A 17293-nucleotide genomic window follows, 5' to 3' on the forward strand; every position below is an offset into this window, starting at 1 on the left:
GTGGCCAAGGAACCTACAATGGACTGCAAGTGTACAACTGTACAGTCTCTTGGATTCTCTCCCCCCTCCCCCATGTGTTCAAAAAGCAACTCACCCTCTAGGTGGGAATAAAATGTTTGTGCTAGGAATTACCACTAAGTGGTCTGTGATAACATAAATGCTGTCTGGTTACTTAAAAAAAATTCTGTAGAGACCCACAAAAGCTTGATTTAGGAAGATGCAACAATGGAATATAACATAGTAACTGTGTTGCATACATAGTTGGGCAGTGCCATCGGTGCACATTGATAACACTTATGAATCTTCAGTCAGCAGGAAGAACATTGAGCAAGGGCTCCACATAGATGTAAGCCATTTTCAAAAGAACCAGATTTCTTAAATATGCACAGATGCTCATTTTATATTTGCAGAACAAGAGTATTTGGGCAGGAATGTTACAAAATCTGCAAGCAAGACACTAAGCAGAAGATAAGGCAGAAAGGAAGTACAGGAATAGTTAATTTTCTTTACTGATAAGGACAATTGTGCCCTATACCGACTGGTGAAAGGGGGAACTCTTATTCCTTTAAGTAGAGGTGAGTGGTGAGAACCTGGTTTACATTTCTTACACGCTCAGGTGTTTTTGGGGTAGAATGTGCCACAAGCTTTGTACAAATGTTAACAGTTGGCACATGCCTTCAGTAACAAAGTGGTTCCCTTCCTCCTTGGAAGGTGGTGACAGCTTGCAGGGGAACTTCACAGCTTGGACTGTTAGTGCTGAATTCCCAGGAACTCTGTTTCAGTTAACACCTCCAAATTAGACACCAGGCAACTACCAGATTTCAGTGGTGGAGTACATGCTTTGCAGCAAGTCACACTCTTTCAGCCTTGGAGGAAGACAGCTTCCTGTGAAATCTTGTCAAGAAAATTTCATTCTAAGTTTCCCTTAGGGTCACCATAAGTCAGAAACAACTTGAAGGCACCCAACAACACTTCTTCTAGGAATACCATATAATAACAACAACATAAAAGCAGAAGATGTTTTGAATGCATGATAAGATGTTGGTGTTCTGTCCCTTACGGTGATCCTAAGGCAAACCTAATCACAGGTTTTTTTAAGGCTGAGAGTATGTGACTTGCCCAAGGTCACCCAATCAGTTTCCAAGTGAGGAATCAAATCCTTATCTTCATAGTCCAACATTCACGCCACTACACTACACTGGCTCTCCTTTTTTTTTTTTTAAGATACAACTTTTTAAAGTACATGATAATTGCATCTGTGATCTATATTTCAACAGGATGGTGAAGTGATTGGCATCAATACTTTGAAAGTTACTGCTGGGATTTCCTTTGCTATTCCTTCTGATCGTATTGCCCGATTCCTCTCAGAGAATTATGACAAACAAGGTAAAAGTAACATTCGTAAACAGTGGCAGGAGACTATACTGTGCTTCAAATTTAGTGTAGCTACAAATGTTTTCAAAGAGAGATGCCATAGGTCATTTTCCGAAGAATTATAACTATGCAGCACAAGGATAGTTAGGAACAGAATCTCTCCGAAAACCTTACCCCCACCAATTCTTCTGCCTTTTACCCTGATATATTGTACAAGTGGACATATGCTTAAAAGGAGTCATCTGTTCTAATCAGAAATCTGTAATAAGGCAGAGTCCATGTGACAATATTATGCATTCAGTAATTCATCATCTCTGTTCAGCAGGAGAGAAAATTAACTTAATTAATATTGTGGTTGATAGCCAAAACAGTCCATTTGTTCTGAAAAAAATGGGAGCAGAGGAAGAGTTTACTGTGCTTTCTATTGCCCAAAGGCACCTTAGCACCTTAGCATGCTGGACTTCTTTCTGGAGATCTCATAGTAGCTTTTCTTCCTCTTGGTTGTTGTTGTTGTTATTATTATAATTATAGTTTATTTTGGTAGCGCTATAAATGTTCAGTGCTGCACATACAGATACTCAAATCAATAAAAATATAAAACCTGCCAGTGGCATACAATCTACAAAATACACATAAACCTCCACTTGTGCTCTAAATGCATATTTGTGAGTAAAGTTTGTAAAGCACATCATTAGTGGAGTGTGAATATTGTATGTATTATAAAATGGAGAAGTAGTGTACTGTTTTTGTGCTTTTGTCTGGCTTTTCTGGTGCTTGGAAAACCTTTATTTTTCCAAGGAGCAGCAGCTTCTCTGTTGAGCCTGATGTGGCTTTTTTCCCCCATGTGTGAAGTCATCTATTCCAGTGTATGTGTAGAAATTAGTACATGGTAAGTTTCTGAGACCCTTTTAAACCTTACATATTATTTCTCATATTACTGCTCTGCATTCTGTGTTAGTTGCCTCCCTGCCCCCTTTCCTTTCTTCATGTAATGTTATTGCAGCAAATGCTCATTCAAGCTGCTAGACTGATAACCCTGGGGAGTGCTTATCCACAGAATAGGCTCAGCATCATAAGTAGTTACACCAGCTTCCCCTGTGCTGCTGCTGAACCAAGGTGACTCAATCCTCACCTTGGAAGCTGTGGGACCTGCAGCAATGAAGTGCTAGAACTGCCTGTTGAAGCCCAGATTTTCTGTTGGGCCAGCCAACAAAGCAATCAGTTTTCATAGTGCTTAAGGTAGTTTTGGTGCTTTTCTTTTTCTTTTTTCTTTTTGCTCATATTTCAGTATCTGCCTGTGACAATGGATTGGACACAACATGTGGCAGTAAACATAATTAAAGTATTTTAAAATGCTTATGTAATTTCTGATATTATTCCAACCAACTTTGGAAAGACTTGAGCTCCAGCTGCAGAAATAATTACTATCTGTATCTAGGGTACATATTAATAAAAGAAGAAAATATAATGTGAAAATGGTTAGAACTGAATTACAGAACTATCATTTTGAAAAGGAACATGAGACCAGAGAATTTTAACCAAAAGAGCTTTTGGGATGCTGTCTTTGCTGTTAGATCCCTGAGAGGAATCGTGCACGTAAATCTTGTTTGCATGGGCAGCTTGCAGTCTGATGATAAATATGAGTGTGGTTATGGTTCTGTCAGCTAAAATTAAGCGAGAACCTTCTTTTGGGTATTATTTGGGACATCTGTCACCATTCTACCTAACAGTCATTCTCCTTTCTTAATTATGTGTCCTGATGTTTCAGTACTAGAAATGTTACAAAAATTCCAGCAGTATTCAATGCTGTCATCCAAAGAAATGAAACAAAACATCAAGAGCACCTGAAGAAAAATTATGCTTTTAAATGTATAAATGAATGACAACAGTGCTTCAAAACAGAAGTTTGCAAAATGCTGTGAATTTCTTATCCATCCCTGATCTTTTAATTATATTACATGACCCATTCTCTCACCCTGATGTTACATGTCTGAATTTGTTTGGAGAAGGATTGGGATGAATGTTCATATTGTGTTCTCAAAACAATTTCTAGAACTCAAAATTCTTTAAATTTAAGTGTCTGTTTTGTACCAGGCTCCAGATCATGGGATTCTAGTGAAACGAGTAGATCCCACAAGCCTGTTGTCTGTCTACCCTTGCCTTTGATCTCAAGAGTTCACCACTGGATTGATGACATAGCACTAAATTCTGAAGTGGCATGCCTGGTTGGATAACATGCGGTGCAGCTACACTGTAAAAGTAATTCAGGTTGATACCACTTTAAGTGCTGTACTTTTGTTATATGGAATCCTGGGATTTGTAGTTTTATAAGGTCTTTAACCTTCTCTACCAAAGAATGCTGGTGCAAAACTACAAATCCCAGGATTTTGCAGAATGGCGCCATGGCAGTTAAAGTGGTATCAAACTGCATTATTTTTTGCAGGGTAGATGCCTCTGGTACCAAATTTTGGATTAAAGAAGTAATCCTCAGGAACACATCTACTCTGTCAACGGAGGCATGCTTGTATTTAGCATTGTACTACTGTCACTGAGAGAAGGTTATTGATTCAGTCTTGGGTATCTCAAGGTATCTCAAGGCAAAACCCCTGCCTGAACATCAGGAGAGGGGTTACCAGTCAGTGTCAAAAGTAGTGGGCTAGGTGGACCAAAGCTTTGGTTCATTTTAAGGCAAATTTGCACAGTTTGTATTGTCATACACGTGGAGCAAAGTTGCTTTTTCCTCTGCCTTCTTGCTCTTAAATATCTTACAGCAAGATATTCTCAGGAGGACCCTTACTAATGCTGCTAAAGGGACAAATTCTTGCACTCTTACTCATCTGTGCTGAATGACACAAAGTGCTGCGAATCAAGCTGGGATGGTGAATGGACATATTTTCCAAGGCTTTGGGGATATCTTGTCCATTAGGGCCATTTGAAACAGAGCACACTTCAGAAAACCCAAATGTAGGCTTCCAGTACCTAAGAAGATGGTCTTTGTGAATGTGAAGTCGAAGGCTTTCATGGCCGGCATCCATAGTTTTTTTAACTTGGCTACATAGACCGAAAACCCCCACAAAAAACTAAGGTCTTTGTGAAGCTTAAAAATTCAATTAGTGCACCTGCCATTTTGGACCAGTCTTTGTTTCTGATGCTTAATTAATTCATATTTATTTATTTATTTGTTAAACAAATATTATTGATTTTTATTCCAGATGGGAAGAAAAGATTTATTGGCATAAGGATGCTGACAATCACACCCGTGTAAGTCTTTATTTTTGTATTCAAATTAAATACAGGATGTTCTGATTTGTACTTCATGCCTGTGTCTCCAGTGTGTTGGATTGTATGTTGCCTTGGGCCCAAATCCAGCTGTAATTGTGGGTAACTGAGCATGTATAACCAATGAACCAGAGAGTTTCATCATACATATCAGAAATAGGCCTCAGGAATCAACACATTCAGGCAGCTGCACTACCCGTAACTTCCTGGGGAGGAGGTGGAGCAGGAGCCATAATCATAACCTGCCCTATCTGAGCGTCAGTTGATGCTCTACGTCTACAGCATGGTTGGACAAGTTCCAACAGGTCTTTGGTGCGACAATTTTTAGGAAGTGGCATGGCTATGTCTTCATTTTAACCTAAATCATGGGTGATAAAGATTTCCCACCAAGTCTGTATTAAACAGCATTAACTCTAACCGTAAACCTGGGAGATGCTGGTTTTCTTTATTCAGATGCCCAGAAATGGCTTTGGAAAGACTAGCTTTTCTCTCCCTCAAAGCTCCTCTCCTCACTGTGTTCCCACTATGAAAAGATTTAGCTTTTCCAGTCATTTCTATATATTTCTACGTCGCTATCTACCATCTCTCAGCCTTTTCTTCCTCACAACCAAGGAGCTCTCTAGCACTATCTAGCTGCTTTTGCCTGAAGTCTCGGCCCTGCATATTCAATTTTTTTAAAAAACATGTTCCACCTACCCCCCACCTATATATGCATAAAAGGCCTTTATGTGATATACCCTGTTTCTTCTTGTTGTTAACTACCATCAAGTCAGTGTTGATTTATGGTGACCCCATGAATGAGAGACCTCCAAGTCACCCTATCATCAACAGCCTTGCTCAGGTCTTTCAGACTCAGGGCCATGGCTTCCTTGATTGAGTCTATGTGTCTGTTATACAGTTCTCCTTTTTTTATTACTGCCTTCTACCTTTGTGTTGTTTTAGTTAACTGCCTTTGAGTTGACCTCAACTCATGGCAATCCTTGGCATCTCCAAGAGCCCCTGTCCTCATTCTCTCTGCTCAGGTCCTGCAGACCCAGGCCCATGTTCTCCCACATATGACATGTGGTCTTCCTCTCTTTCTACTGCCTTCCACCTTTCCTAGCATCATTGTCTTTTCTTTGGTAGTAAAAGTTTTATTATTTTCAGAGTAGAATCCCAATAAATGTCAACATACATCTCAACAAATATCAAACAACCATTATATTATAACATCTCTACTATCAAACATATTACTTCTATTAATTACTCTATTGTATTATTATGTCTTATAATATCTATCACATTCCACATTCACCTTACATTCCCCTTTCATTTAATCTGTTCCCGTCCTATACTTTCCTTTACTTAACACCTTATCTTACTTAGTCTCTCCTTAATACTTCCATTTCTATCCTATCTTGCCTTACTCTCTTCCACTCCTCACCACTCCCTTCCTATACCTTATCTCTTCATTTCACTACTATTTCCCTTTCGTTTTACTTCTATCACCTCTCTCATCAGCATCTTCTCTGCTGCACTTTCCTCCCCCATCATTGCATTTTCTAATTATTCATTTTTCCTCATGATGTGGCAAAGTATGAGAGTCTCAGTTCAGACATCCTGATTTCCAGGGATAGTTTGGGCTTCATCTGTTCTAGAGCCCATATGTTTGTCTACCTATTATCAATTAATATCAATTTTTATCTTGTATTGTAATGTTTTAAATTTTGTAAGCCGCCTTGATCATATTTATTATTATTATTATTACCTGACCATCCATGATATCATCAGCACTTTTCTCCAGTACCACATCTCAAATGAGTTGATTTTCTTTTTATTGGCTTTTTTCACTGTTCAGCTCTCACATCCGTACATGGTGATTGGGAATACAGTGGCTTGAACTATCCCCACTTTAGTGTTCAGAGTTACATCTCTACATTTTATGATCTTGTCCAGTTCTTTCATTGCTGATATTTCTGAATTCTTGTAGCTGGATTCATAGCTGAATTCTTGTAGTTTTTTGGTGATCATTATTTTCATTTTCTTATTATTCAACAGTAAGACTACCTTGACACTTTCCTTCTTCAATAATTGCTCCAGATTTTAGTTCATTTTGTTTGTTTGTTGAGGGAGAGAAAAGCTAGTCTTTCCACCGACATAGAAAGGTAGTGCCATTAAGTGGGATACTTTGCTTCTACTGCTGATTTGATTAAAAGTTAGTAAACTGTTGTTTTTAATTAGGATGTTAAATTGGGTAGAAATTAAACTGGAGTAGAAATCTTAGGTTTTTCAAAAGCTGCTACAAGAAGAAAACCAATAAGGAGATAATTTTGTGCATGGTTGTTGTGGTAAAGAGTCAGTGGCAATAGTTATGAAATGGTTCAATTCTGTTAATAGCTTTCTGTATGTTTTTTAGACTAGTGGAAGAACTTAAGCTTAATAATCCAGATTTTCCAGATGTCACTAGTGGAATTTATGTCCATGAAGTTGTTCCAAATTCACCATCACAGAGGTATGTTCATCCCAAACTAGTAGCCTTTCCTCTTTTTAAAACATACTAAATCCAACAGAAGCCATTTAGTTTAAAGACTCAACTTGATAATGATTTATTTTTATTCTAAAAAGCTATTCTTGTAATGAGATCTTTCCTTTCCTTTAATTATGTAGTACACTTAGCTGATATTTCATTTTTTAAGTGTCATGCTATAGTGTGAGCTATTTTAAACCTTAAATAAATTGGTGCCTTTGTCATATTTACAGTCAAACCTTGGTATCCACTGAGATTGTTCCAGGATACCAACAACCGTGGATGATCAAGTCCCATTATATACAATGACGTAGTAAAATAGTGTCCCTAATATAAAATGGTGAAATCAAGGTTTGGTTTTTGGAATGTATTTTTTTAAAATATATTTTTAAGCTGTAGATCAGGGGTAGGCAACCCTTTTGAGCCGGGGGCCGGGTTGCTGTCCCTCAGACAACTGGGGGGGCCGAAGCCAAAAAATAAATAATTAAATATTTTTTTTAAAAAAAAAATTAAAAAAATAAATAAACCGGGACAAATGTAGGAGAAAATGTTCAAATGGAGGGCACTTTTTAAATAAAAAATGGAGGACATGCGAAAAAAATTGCTGATTTTTAAAAAAATGTTAAGATAAATGCATGTTTCTGAGGCTTCTATAGACAATTGCCCCACCATGCCCCTCGTGTGAGACGCCAAAGGCCCTGGTGGCAATCGGTGGCAGGACCGGGCTGGGGCCGGTCCCAAGGCCTTGCTGGGCCGCATTCGGCCCGCGGGCCGCAGGTTGCCTACCCCTGCTGTAGATAGTTGTATCTGTAGATGCAGAATCTCTGGATACAATTTTGCTAGATTTTAAACACACACACACACACACACACACACACACACACACACACTGCTCACCCCATTCAATAGATTACCCTAAACCTCTGTGTTGCATTTTCAGGGGACTGAAGAGGCTACTGTAGGAATGAAAGAAAGTGTGCTTCCACCAGATCATTTGCATATACTTGGATCTGGATCAGTCCACCCTACCTGCTGTCATTTGAACTAGCAAGAAGAACATGCAAGGCCACAATCATGGGTGGTTTTAATGGGCACCTCCTCAGATTGCAACAGAGGGACCCATGCAATCTCTTAACATTGCTGCCACTCTTCTGAACAAGAGTGAGAAAGAGCAATCACTTACTGTTTATTCATTTCTCTGGGCAGCATATAGATTGGGCCCAGAGAGCATGCAGATGGGAGGCAGTGGCAAGGAGAAGGTGAACTCTACACTGAGAGTGTCTGGTTCAGGAAGCCCACATGGTGAAGCAAGTAGTGATGGCTGTATGTGGGGGAGAGCTAGCTGAAAGATGGAGGATGCAGAGAGACAAAACAGGTCAAATGCAGATGGACATAGGGGCAAGTATTTTTGTTATCGTAGAGCATGATACACACGCAAGCCAGCAAGAGAAAAGAAAAAGGGGAACTCTACATTTATGAGCATGCATAGGATTATCCTGTGCAACGTAGAGCGTGATACACAAGCCAGTAAGAGAAAAGAAAAAGGGGAACCCTACTTTTATGAACATGCATAGTGTCTTTGTTGTCTATTCTAAGGAACGCTTGTTTTACAACACAGAGGAAACTATTTTCCAGAGGGGTAGAATTCAAAGATATAGCCATGTTAGTCTGTAGAATCAGTATATAGAGAGATGTTGTGGCACCTTTGAGATTAACTAAAGAAAGAAGTTGGCAGCTGAGCTTTTGTAGACTAAGGGGCAAAACAGACCACCCTGGCAGCGGCTATTAGGAGTTTCTTTGGTGCGGTGCATGTAAATGCTATGCCAAAGACATACTCTTTCGCCACCCCCCGCGCCCCATGTGGTCAGGTGGGAGGCGTATGGACACCATGTCCCCACTCTGCCTCAAGGCCAGCATTAAACACCAGTATGTTTAGCCCTTTAGTCTATTTCCTCAGATGCATTTGATCTTCTTGAAGAGGTTGATAGATTCCACTCCATCCAGCTAAATTTAGTACTTTCCATAGTGGTAGAATTCAAAGATATAGCCATGTTAGTCTCTAGAATCAGTATGTAGAGAGATCCTTGTAGCACCTTTGAGATGAACTAAAGAAAGAAGTTGGCAGCATGAGCTAAGGGCTGAAACAGATGGCCCTAAGGGGGCAGCTTGATGTTGTCCCTTTGATCGCTGGATCGGGGCAGCAGCAACCCCATGCCGCAGCCCCAGTCCAACTTTTTTCTGGCGCAAAAAGAAATGGCAAAATGTCTCTCCCTGTTTGTGCCAGAAAAATGTAGCCTTTTCCTCTGCCGCCATGGCTTTTCAGTGCTCCTGCGATGTGTGGCGTCTAAATGCCATGCTGCTGCAGTGCCGAACAGCTGCCTCCAGCTGAGCAGTGGAGCGGTGTAACTCTTGGCTTCAGGGCGGCGTCAGGGTGTGTGTCATGCGTATGCCATGCCCCTGTGAAGCCTGCGTATTGTGCTGGTCTGTAGCAGCCCTAAGTCTACTTCCTCAGATGCATTTATCCAAATGCATCTGAGGAAGCAGACTTAGTCTACGAAAGCTCATGCTGCCAACTTCTTGTTAGGGTATAAAAAGACGTGCTGTGTCCACTACGACCACGTGCAGAGTTGATCCACGTTGACAGGACACCACGGAGAAGGGTTTTGGAGAGACGTCTGAAAAAAGAATTCAGGCCGAGAAGGGGGGGAAAAAACCCTACTCGCAGCAAACGGCCTTGAGCTCCCAACTTGCCAAAATAAAGACAGATGCACTGCAAGCCTTCACTCTGCACGAGGGCTTTTAATCTTTGTTGCAAGTATTTACAAATATATGCAGAGTATCGGACAGCCGTCTTGTATACTCACAAATCTTCTCTGAACCAACAAAATGCTCCACCAACCACAACAAACCCACACAGGAGATAATCACCATCTCTTTTTTATAGGTGGTCATCTGTGCAGTCATGTGATATCATCCCACCAATGAAACATTGCTGGCTACATCCCTAGTGCATATTGCATCAGATATCCCTTGATTCACATCCCAAAATGCTGACTCATGCACACCTGCCACTGGAGCTGTAATTACCTATACTGCAGCTCTGCCTTGTGGCCACATCCATGTCATTTCCAGACCAAGTGTGCCACATGGTCCTGACACTTCTTCCTTTAGTTTAGAAGAGCCCTGGTGCTGCAGTGGTTAAATGCCTATACTGAAGCAACTCACTCACAAACCATAAAGAGTGAGTTCAATACCAGTCCAGGGACTCAAGCTTGATTTAGGCTTGCATCCTTCCAAGGTCGCTAAAATGAGTACCCAGCTTGTTGGGGGTAATTAGCTTTGTAAACCGCTTAGGGAGTGCACTGATAAGTGGTATAGAAATGTACTTGCTATTGCTTTAGTTAGTCGCAAAGGTGCTACAAGATCTCTCCATTTTCTAGAGCAATCATATTCAGCTGGGGATATGGAAACATGGGATCTCTGCTTGGAAAATATGGACTCTCTCACCAAGATAAAGCCTTTGTTGTGCCTGAGGTTAAAGCTCTTTTCAGTGGTTATATGTCAAAACTCAGTCTGTGCACCCTTGTACACAGGATCCTGTGCAATATCTATATCTATCTATACCTGAGGTTGCACTTAATTTTAGTTAGTAATTATTATCCTTGTTTGGGGGGTGGGTGTTGTGAAATAAGCCAGAAAGAAGTCATATTATGAATTGACGGTCGTTGAATACTGGGACTGAATGTTGTATTAACATTAACATTGCCTGATGTGAGAGTATTAAGAATTTAAATTCTGCCCTTCATTATCAGCATGCTGTGAAAATTCTCTCCAGAATGCATGTTGAGATTATACTTTTGTAGGCCATTTTGTGTAGAGCAAGTGTGGCGTAGTGGTTTGAGTGTTGGACTATGACTCTGTTGACCAGGGTTCAATTCCTTCCTCAGCCATGAAACCCACTGGGTGACCTTGGACAAGTTACAAGCTCTCAGTCTCAGGGTAAGGCAATGGCATACCTCCTCTGAACAAAGAAAACCTCATGACAGGTTCGCCTCAGAGTCGCCATAAATTGGAAACACCTTGGAAGCGCGCCCACACACACACACACACACACACACAGGCCATTTTGAAATATAGTTATATATGGATGGTATGGAATTCAGTTTAAAACTGTTTGTCTTTTGACTACAGAGGTGGGATTCAAGATGGTGATATCATTGTTAAGGTTAATGGACGGCCACTGAAGACTTCTGCTGACCTACAAGAGGCAGTGATGAATGAATCGCCTCTACTACTTGAAGTTAGAAGAGGAAACGATGATTTATTATTTAACATAGAACCTGAAGTACTTAAGTAAACAAAGCTGAAGAACATCATTGTGACACAACGAAACTCATTTATTCTAAAACTTCAGATACCTCCTTTAACAGTGACAGTAATTATGCCTTATCGTGACTAATGGCAAGTTGAACTAATTTAAATGCCTGAGCCAATGATGTGCCTCATAGTCAACAATGAACAGGGCTCCAACATCACTACTTCATATTTCAAGTCATTGCAGAGTTATGGGAGTTTTGCCTATTTTATTTTATGTAGTTTTATGACTGTTGTATATGAATGAAGCATAGATTGGGCACCATTCTTGTGGTTTAAACAAAATATTTATGCTTAATTAGGATTAGGTACTAAGCAGCTAAATACAGCTTCTGTCTACAAATACACTTTGGGATTAATCCGCCTACTCCACCCAAACCTTTGTATGGTTTACACAGCTAGATTTTTGGCTCTTACATGGTTGGTAAGTAGCAGCATTATGCCCGTTTGATCCAAAGCTGAACTCTTGGCAATCTAAAGTTTAAATGTGAAGTAGTGTATTTGTTTTGCAGAGTCTTTAGTTACATGTGAACAGAACTGAGAAATTATTATTCTCAAAAGGAAGAAGAGTGATAACCCCAGAGAGTGGGTAACAAGAACAATAATCCTTACCTCTGCATTATTTGTATGCTGGTGCCAAATCTGTGTCTCTGTAGATGAGTGTACAAAAGGGAATGAAATACACCTTGAGCCTCAGATGTTTACAAGGAAAATGTGCTTTCTAAAAAAACTTCTCTTCACAGGAAACACCCCACTCTCTCGAAACTAATATTGTGATGCCCCATTTGACACCCCTGAACTCACACCTATCTCCAGCCATTAGTAGAAAACAGCCAATGCCAGAATGTTTGCACCAAATATTTCAAACCCAATGAAAAATAGGGAGAAAGAGTTTATCTACGTACTTCTCTTGGTGATAGAATCCCTCTCTAGGTCAGAATCTGTTAATTCTCCTTGAGGGTACAGGGTGAATTTACATGGGTGGGCTTCAGTATTGCTGCTTTATACTTTCTGAAGCTAAAAGTGCAGCTGAGTGTTTAAGTGAGATTAAGGATTCATTGTTGTGAGTTTTGTGTGTGAATAAAATGAATTGTACATCTTAGTGGAGTTAAGTAAGGGGAGTGTGTGAAAATGTCAAGAAATATGCTTTGTAAACAGATTGAGCAGTTGTTGGGAGAAGGTTCAGTCTGTCATCATAATACCAAAAACATTCAAAGTGGAAGGCAGATCCTTCTTCATGACTGCTTCTTCTGGCATCCATTGCTGGAGCTGAATTGCCATCTCCAAGGCCAGCTTATTATGTTTAGTACAATACCCCTATCTTTTCCAAAAAATCAGTTTTAGGTCCAGTTGAACAAGAAAGTAGTATGCTGTGAGGAGACAAGGGGAACAGCATGGCTGTTATGGATAGGTGAGTAGGAGGGCCAGCTGTTTTGGGGGGGAAATAGCTGGAGAGCACCCTTTTCCTCTTCAGCAAATGCCATTTAACTATGGCCTCTGTATGGAACCCAAGTATTTCCAAGCTGTCCTCTGCAACTGCAAGTGCTAGATGTTTTTTTAAAGAATTACTCAAATGCAGGCTAAGCTATTGCTCCATTATGCTATATGGTTAATCTGGTTTTGGTCACAGGCTAGTTTGTGCCAAGCTTGTGCAGAAGAGAAATGTAGTAAATGATTCTTATAGAATTATTGCCTGATGTAAACTCTAAACAATGTGCAAAACAAAGCTAAAACTTTGAGAAAGTGCACAATTTTTCAGGGGTTTAAAATTATTTTTTCATTGTATTGGAAAACATTATTATACAAATTGTATACTTATGACAAGTACTGTATGTTTCTACTGTACAAAGATTAAAGTTTACAGAAAGGAGCAGTTTTGTGTTTAATTCTGTTCAGTCGTTTTAATTCTCTCTAGTCCTCTTATGTACAAAACAGAATTCCATAAGAGAAAGTTGAAGCGCTTTAATGCATCAATTGTTGTATTTTGTTATATCTACTAATTTAACTAAGATTGCTTGCTTGTGTACAACACATGCTAGTGGGGTGAGTTCATTGCAAAAGGTCTTGATGGTCTAAGCCTGGAGAGCAAAAACTAGATGGATTTCTGGGTGACTAATAGCAGTGAAAATGGATCCATCACAGCAAGTCTGACACTGCCCCACCCCAAGGCTCAACCGACCACCATGCAGCCCATTGTTTGTCAATTTTATAAGGACTTTATATGAATAAGCAGTTCATATGTAACAAGAACATAATCTTGTTCTTCATTTCTAGAAAATAGACCTGGATTCCTGTTTAAACAAGATGTTCAGTTGATTTTTTTGTAAACACCCAGTTACAGTGTCTTCATCCAAGACAAAAATATAAGCTTAACATCAAGTCTGGGCTTTGTCTGAAGAAATATCTCTGGCTGCCTTAATTTATTTGGGTCAAGTTCAGGTCAGGGGAATGAAAGCATTTGCGATTCATTAACTAGTTTATTCTGTTCTTCCCAGAAAGATGCATCATCATATTACTCAGAGTCTCATCAGAGTCTAATCCTAATTGAGAGAACTTTAGAGGAAATCAGAGATGAGTCTTCTTAGTATACTATAGTTATTCATGAGAGTCCATATATCTATAGATATGTCTATATGGATAAGCTAGTTCCAGAAAAATTAGAGTATAAAAAACTGATTGTACTACAGTATAGGCAATACTTCTGACTACTGAAACAAATGTAGTGTGTTGAATTTTACTTAACAACTGTGCCTAGGGCTGAATTTGCACTGCAGAAATAATGCAGTTTGACACTGCTTTAACTGTCATGGCTCAGAGAAGGCTAAATATCTCACAAAACTACAAATCAGCCTTAGTAACGCCTAGTACAAGGGAGGACATTATGCAGTGTAACACAAAACGAGAGGGGGATCTGTGTGCAAATTCTAGGCCTGGATCAGAGATAATCTGACAGCATATGTTCAGCTTCATGAATGGTTCTAAACTTCATTGGCTTGCTTGGGCCTTCATTCTGTCCCAAAGTGTTTTCTAGCGCAAGAGTGGCAGAACATAGTAAGGCCAGAACTCATTGAATGGTACATGCTTGGCTGGCTTCCTGCTGGGAAGTTACATAATTTTAAGTGGACATATAATCACATAAAGTTGAGTTGTGCTTTTGCACAATGTTTTGTCTTCTCATGCGGAGAGGAGAGATGTAACTGTGCCATCAAGGCCATTTCACAAGTAGGTCCACTAGCATGGCCATTATGCAACATGTCTTGATGCATTATACATCCCAATGCACAAATAGAGTACATACTGTACTCTCAGCATACTCTCCTCCTCCTTTGGAGTCTATAAACAGAGGTTGGATGGTTATCTCTCAGGAATGTTTTAGTTGTGTATTTGTGCACGGCAGAGGTTGTATTCAATGGCCCTTGTGATCTCTTCCAATTATATACTGCTATGATTCTATGTGTATCCTATATTTCCCCACCCCTCTAAACAAATAATCTGATTCTGAAAGCTGGAGGACACCAAAAATCTAGAATATAGAGGAAAAGTTGTTTTACGTCAAGCTCCAGCATCACTTTAAAGCTTATTGGAAACAATTAATAATTAGTCCAATGACTAAGTACATAACTGGACAGAAGAACAAATTCTTCTTTCCTTCTCTCTCTGCCAGCGAATGAGTTAAGAATAAAGGCAGGAGGTGCCAAAGTGCTGACTAGCAACTGCCTCGTCCTTCAGTTGTTTGAAAACAATGTTTTAGTAATTCCTAATATCTATGGTTACTAGAGAACAACAAGGCAGTACCTGCGCTGAATTGCTAGAAGCCTCTAGCAAAATAAGAATAATTTTGAGAGATGCTCTGCATCATCAAAAATAAAACTCTAAAATAGATGTAAATGCTGTATTAAAGATGTATTTGAGTATCCAGACATGATTCTAGGTATTGAGTTCAGCTGCAGCTCCACAAATGGGCCCTTGCAGTGAAAACATATTCATTGCACAGTACTTCATCTAAACAGAGACTAACAGGGCTGCTGGCCAAGTGGGCCAGAAAGTGTTCTTTTTGCTTCACCGTCCTTCATCTCTTGTCAGATAGGAGGCCAGTTCTCACAGTTTCTGGGGGAACCCTGGAGGACTTTTGTTTGAGATGAGAATGGAGAAACTGATAAGTAGGAAGCATGGACAATGTGGCCTTCTATTTCCCCTTTGCTTAATGACCCACCCAAAGCTGCCCTTAAGTGATCCAAGAGTTGACTTGGCTGGGATTACAGTATAAGGTCAGAACTATTGCAGGCCCTTATATTTCAGGGCTGAAACTTGAGCCTTGGGAATGACACCAAGTGATATCACAGGAAGCCCTAGTAGTATCCTTAAGTGTGATATATTAAGCATCAAGAATAGAATATGCCATTCAAAATTTTTAAAAGTCTAACAAATGACACACACACACAAACTCACACTTCAAAGCAGAGTTTTCATCCTGAGATTTTGAGAGGTCCTATGTCCTGAAGGCTGAAGAAGTTGGCCAGGCTGGTGCTGTGGACTTGGCGCTGCCATTTTTACCTTCTGCTTCAGAAACAGGTTTGGTCCATAGTTTTTAATGAATTACTTTCTTAATTTATTACGGCACACTACTTTTAAAAAAGTAAGTGGCATCACACACCCCCATCCCCACTATTTTCAAGAAGTGACATGTAAACAAAAACAAGTGTTTCACTCAGATTTTATTAGTGTAAATATCAAACCATGTCAGAAACAACTTGAAGGCCCACCAGCATCTTATTGCTGTCTCTGACTGCTAACTGCACACTTATTTGGACATAAATATGCAGAATTGAGTTATAAATCAAATTAATAGAAGTCAAGTCAGGTTATTTGAGATTTTGAAATGTGTACCCAGACAGAAGGATTTCCTCACCTTTGCCTGTAAATAGCAGACATGGTCTTCATAAACCACTCATGCAACATCATCTTCAAGACAAGAAGTAACAGTTTCCTGATTTAAAGATTGTGTGAGTAAAGATAATTTGAAGGCAGGTCTGGTTTAGGGCCAAAGCACGCTCCAGCATAAATAAGGCATGAAAGGACACAAAAAGACCTGTTAGCAGGAATTTGGCTTCTTTGTAGGAACAGATCATCAGGCAATCAGGCATCATGTCAGAGGGAGCTTGCTTTTTCCAAGGAGAGGGCATTTCCAGACCTCAGGGACTGGACCCTCTTCTTTATTCCTCAGGATGAAGGGGAGGAGTATCTGGGCATGAGCACTGACTTGGAAAGTGTGTGCTTATATATATTTTTTCTTCATTACTTAGATCTGAGCTGAGATTCTGCATCCCACTATTAGACCCCACCTGCATTTCCTTAGTGTTGCCACATCTCAGGCCCTGGGAGTTCTCTGGTCCTGTCGGGAGGAGGCATGTTATCCTGAAAAGTGTGTGTGTGTGTATGTGTGTATTCCTCATTACTTAGACGAGCTGAGATCCTGCATCTCGTCAGTCATAGAATTATAGAATCGTAGAGTTGGAAGAGACCACAAGGGCCATCCAGACAAACCCCTTGCTATGCAGGAACTCTCAATCAAAGCATCCCTGACAGATGGCCACCCAGCCTCTGTTTAAAGGCCTCCAAAGAAGGAGATTCCACCACACTCCCAGGGAGTGTATTCTACCGTCAAACAGCTCTTAATGCCAGGAAGTTCCTTCTAATGTTGAGGTGGAATCTTCTTTCCTGTAGTTTGCATCCATTGTTCCGGGTCCTGTTCTCTGGAGC

General features: G+C 40.0%; 1 protein-coding gene across 1 annotated transcript in view; it reads left to right on the plus strand.

Moving 5' to 3' along the window:
• Nucleotides 1-12970, plus strand: part of HTRA3 (HtrA serine peptidase 3) — a 34235-nt gene extending 21265 nt beyond the window's left edge. Inside the window, 4 exon segments of the mRNA XM_042469644.1 lie at nucleotides 1278-1386; nucleotides 4587-4635; nucleotides 7049-7144; nucleotides 11351-12970. Coding sequence (XP_042325578.1) covers nucleotides 1278-1386; nucleotides 4587-4635; nucleotides 7049-7144; nucleotides 11351-11516 — 420 coding nt within the window. The 3' untranslated portion in view covers nucleotides 11517-12970.
• Nucleotides 12971-17293: the final 4323 nt, after the last annotated feature.

The sequence above is a fragment of the Sceloporus undulatus genome, chromosome 5, assembly GCF_019175285.1.
Source record: "Sceloporus undulatus isolate JIND9_A2432 ecotype Alabama chromosome 5, SceUnd_v1.1, whole genome shotgun sequence".
Classification (NCBI taxonomy): domain Eukaryota; kingdom Metazoa; phylum Chordata; class Lepidosauria; order Squamata; family Phrynosomatidae; genus Sceloporus; species Sceloporus undulatus.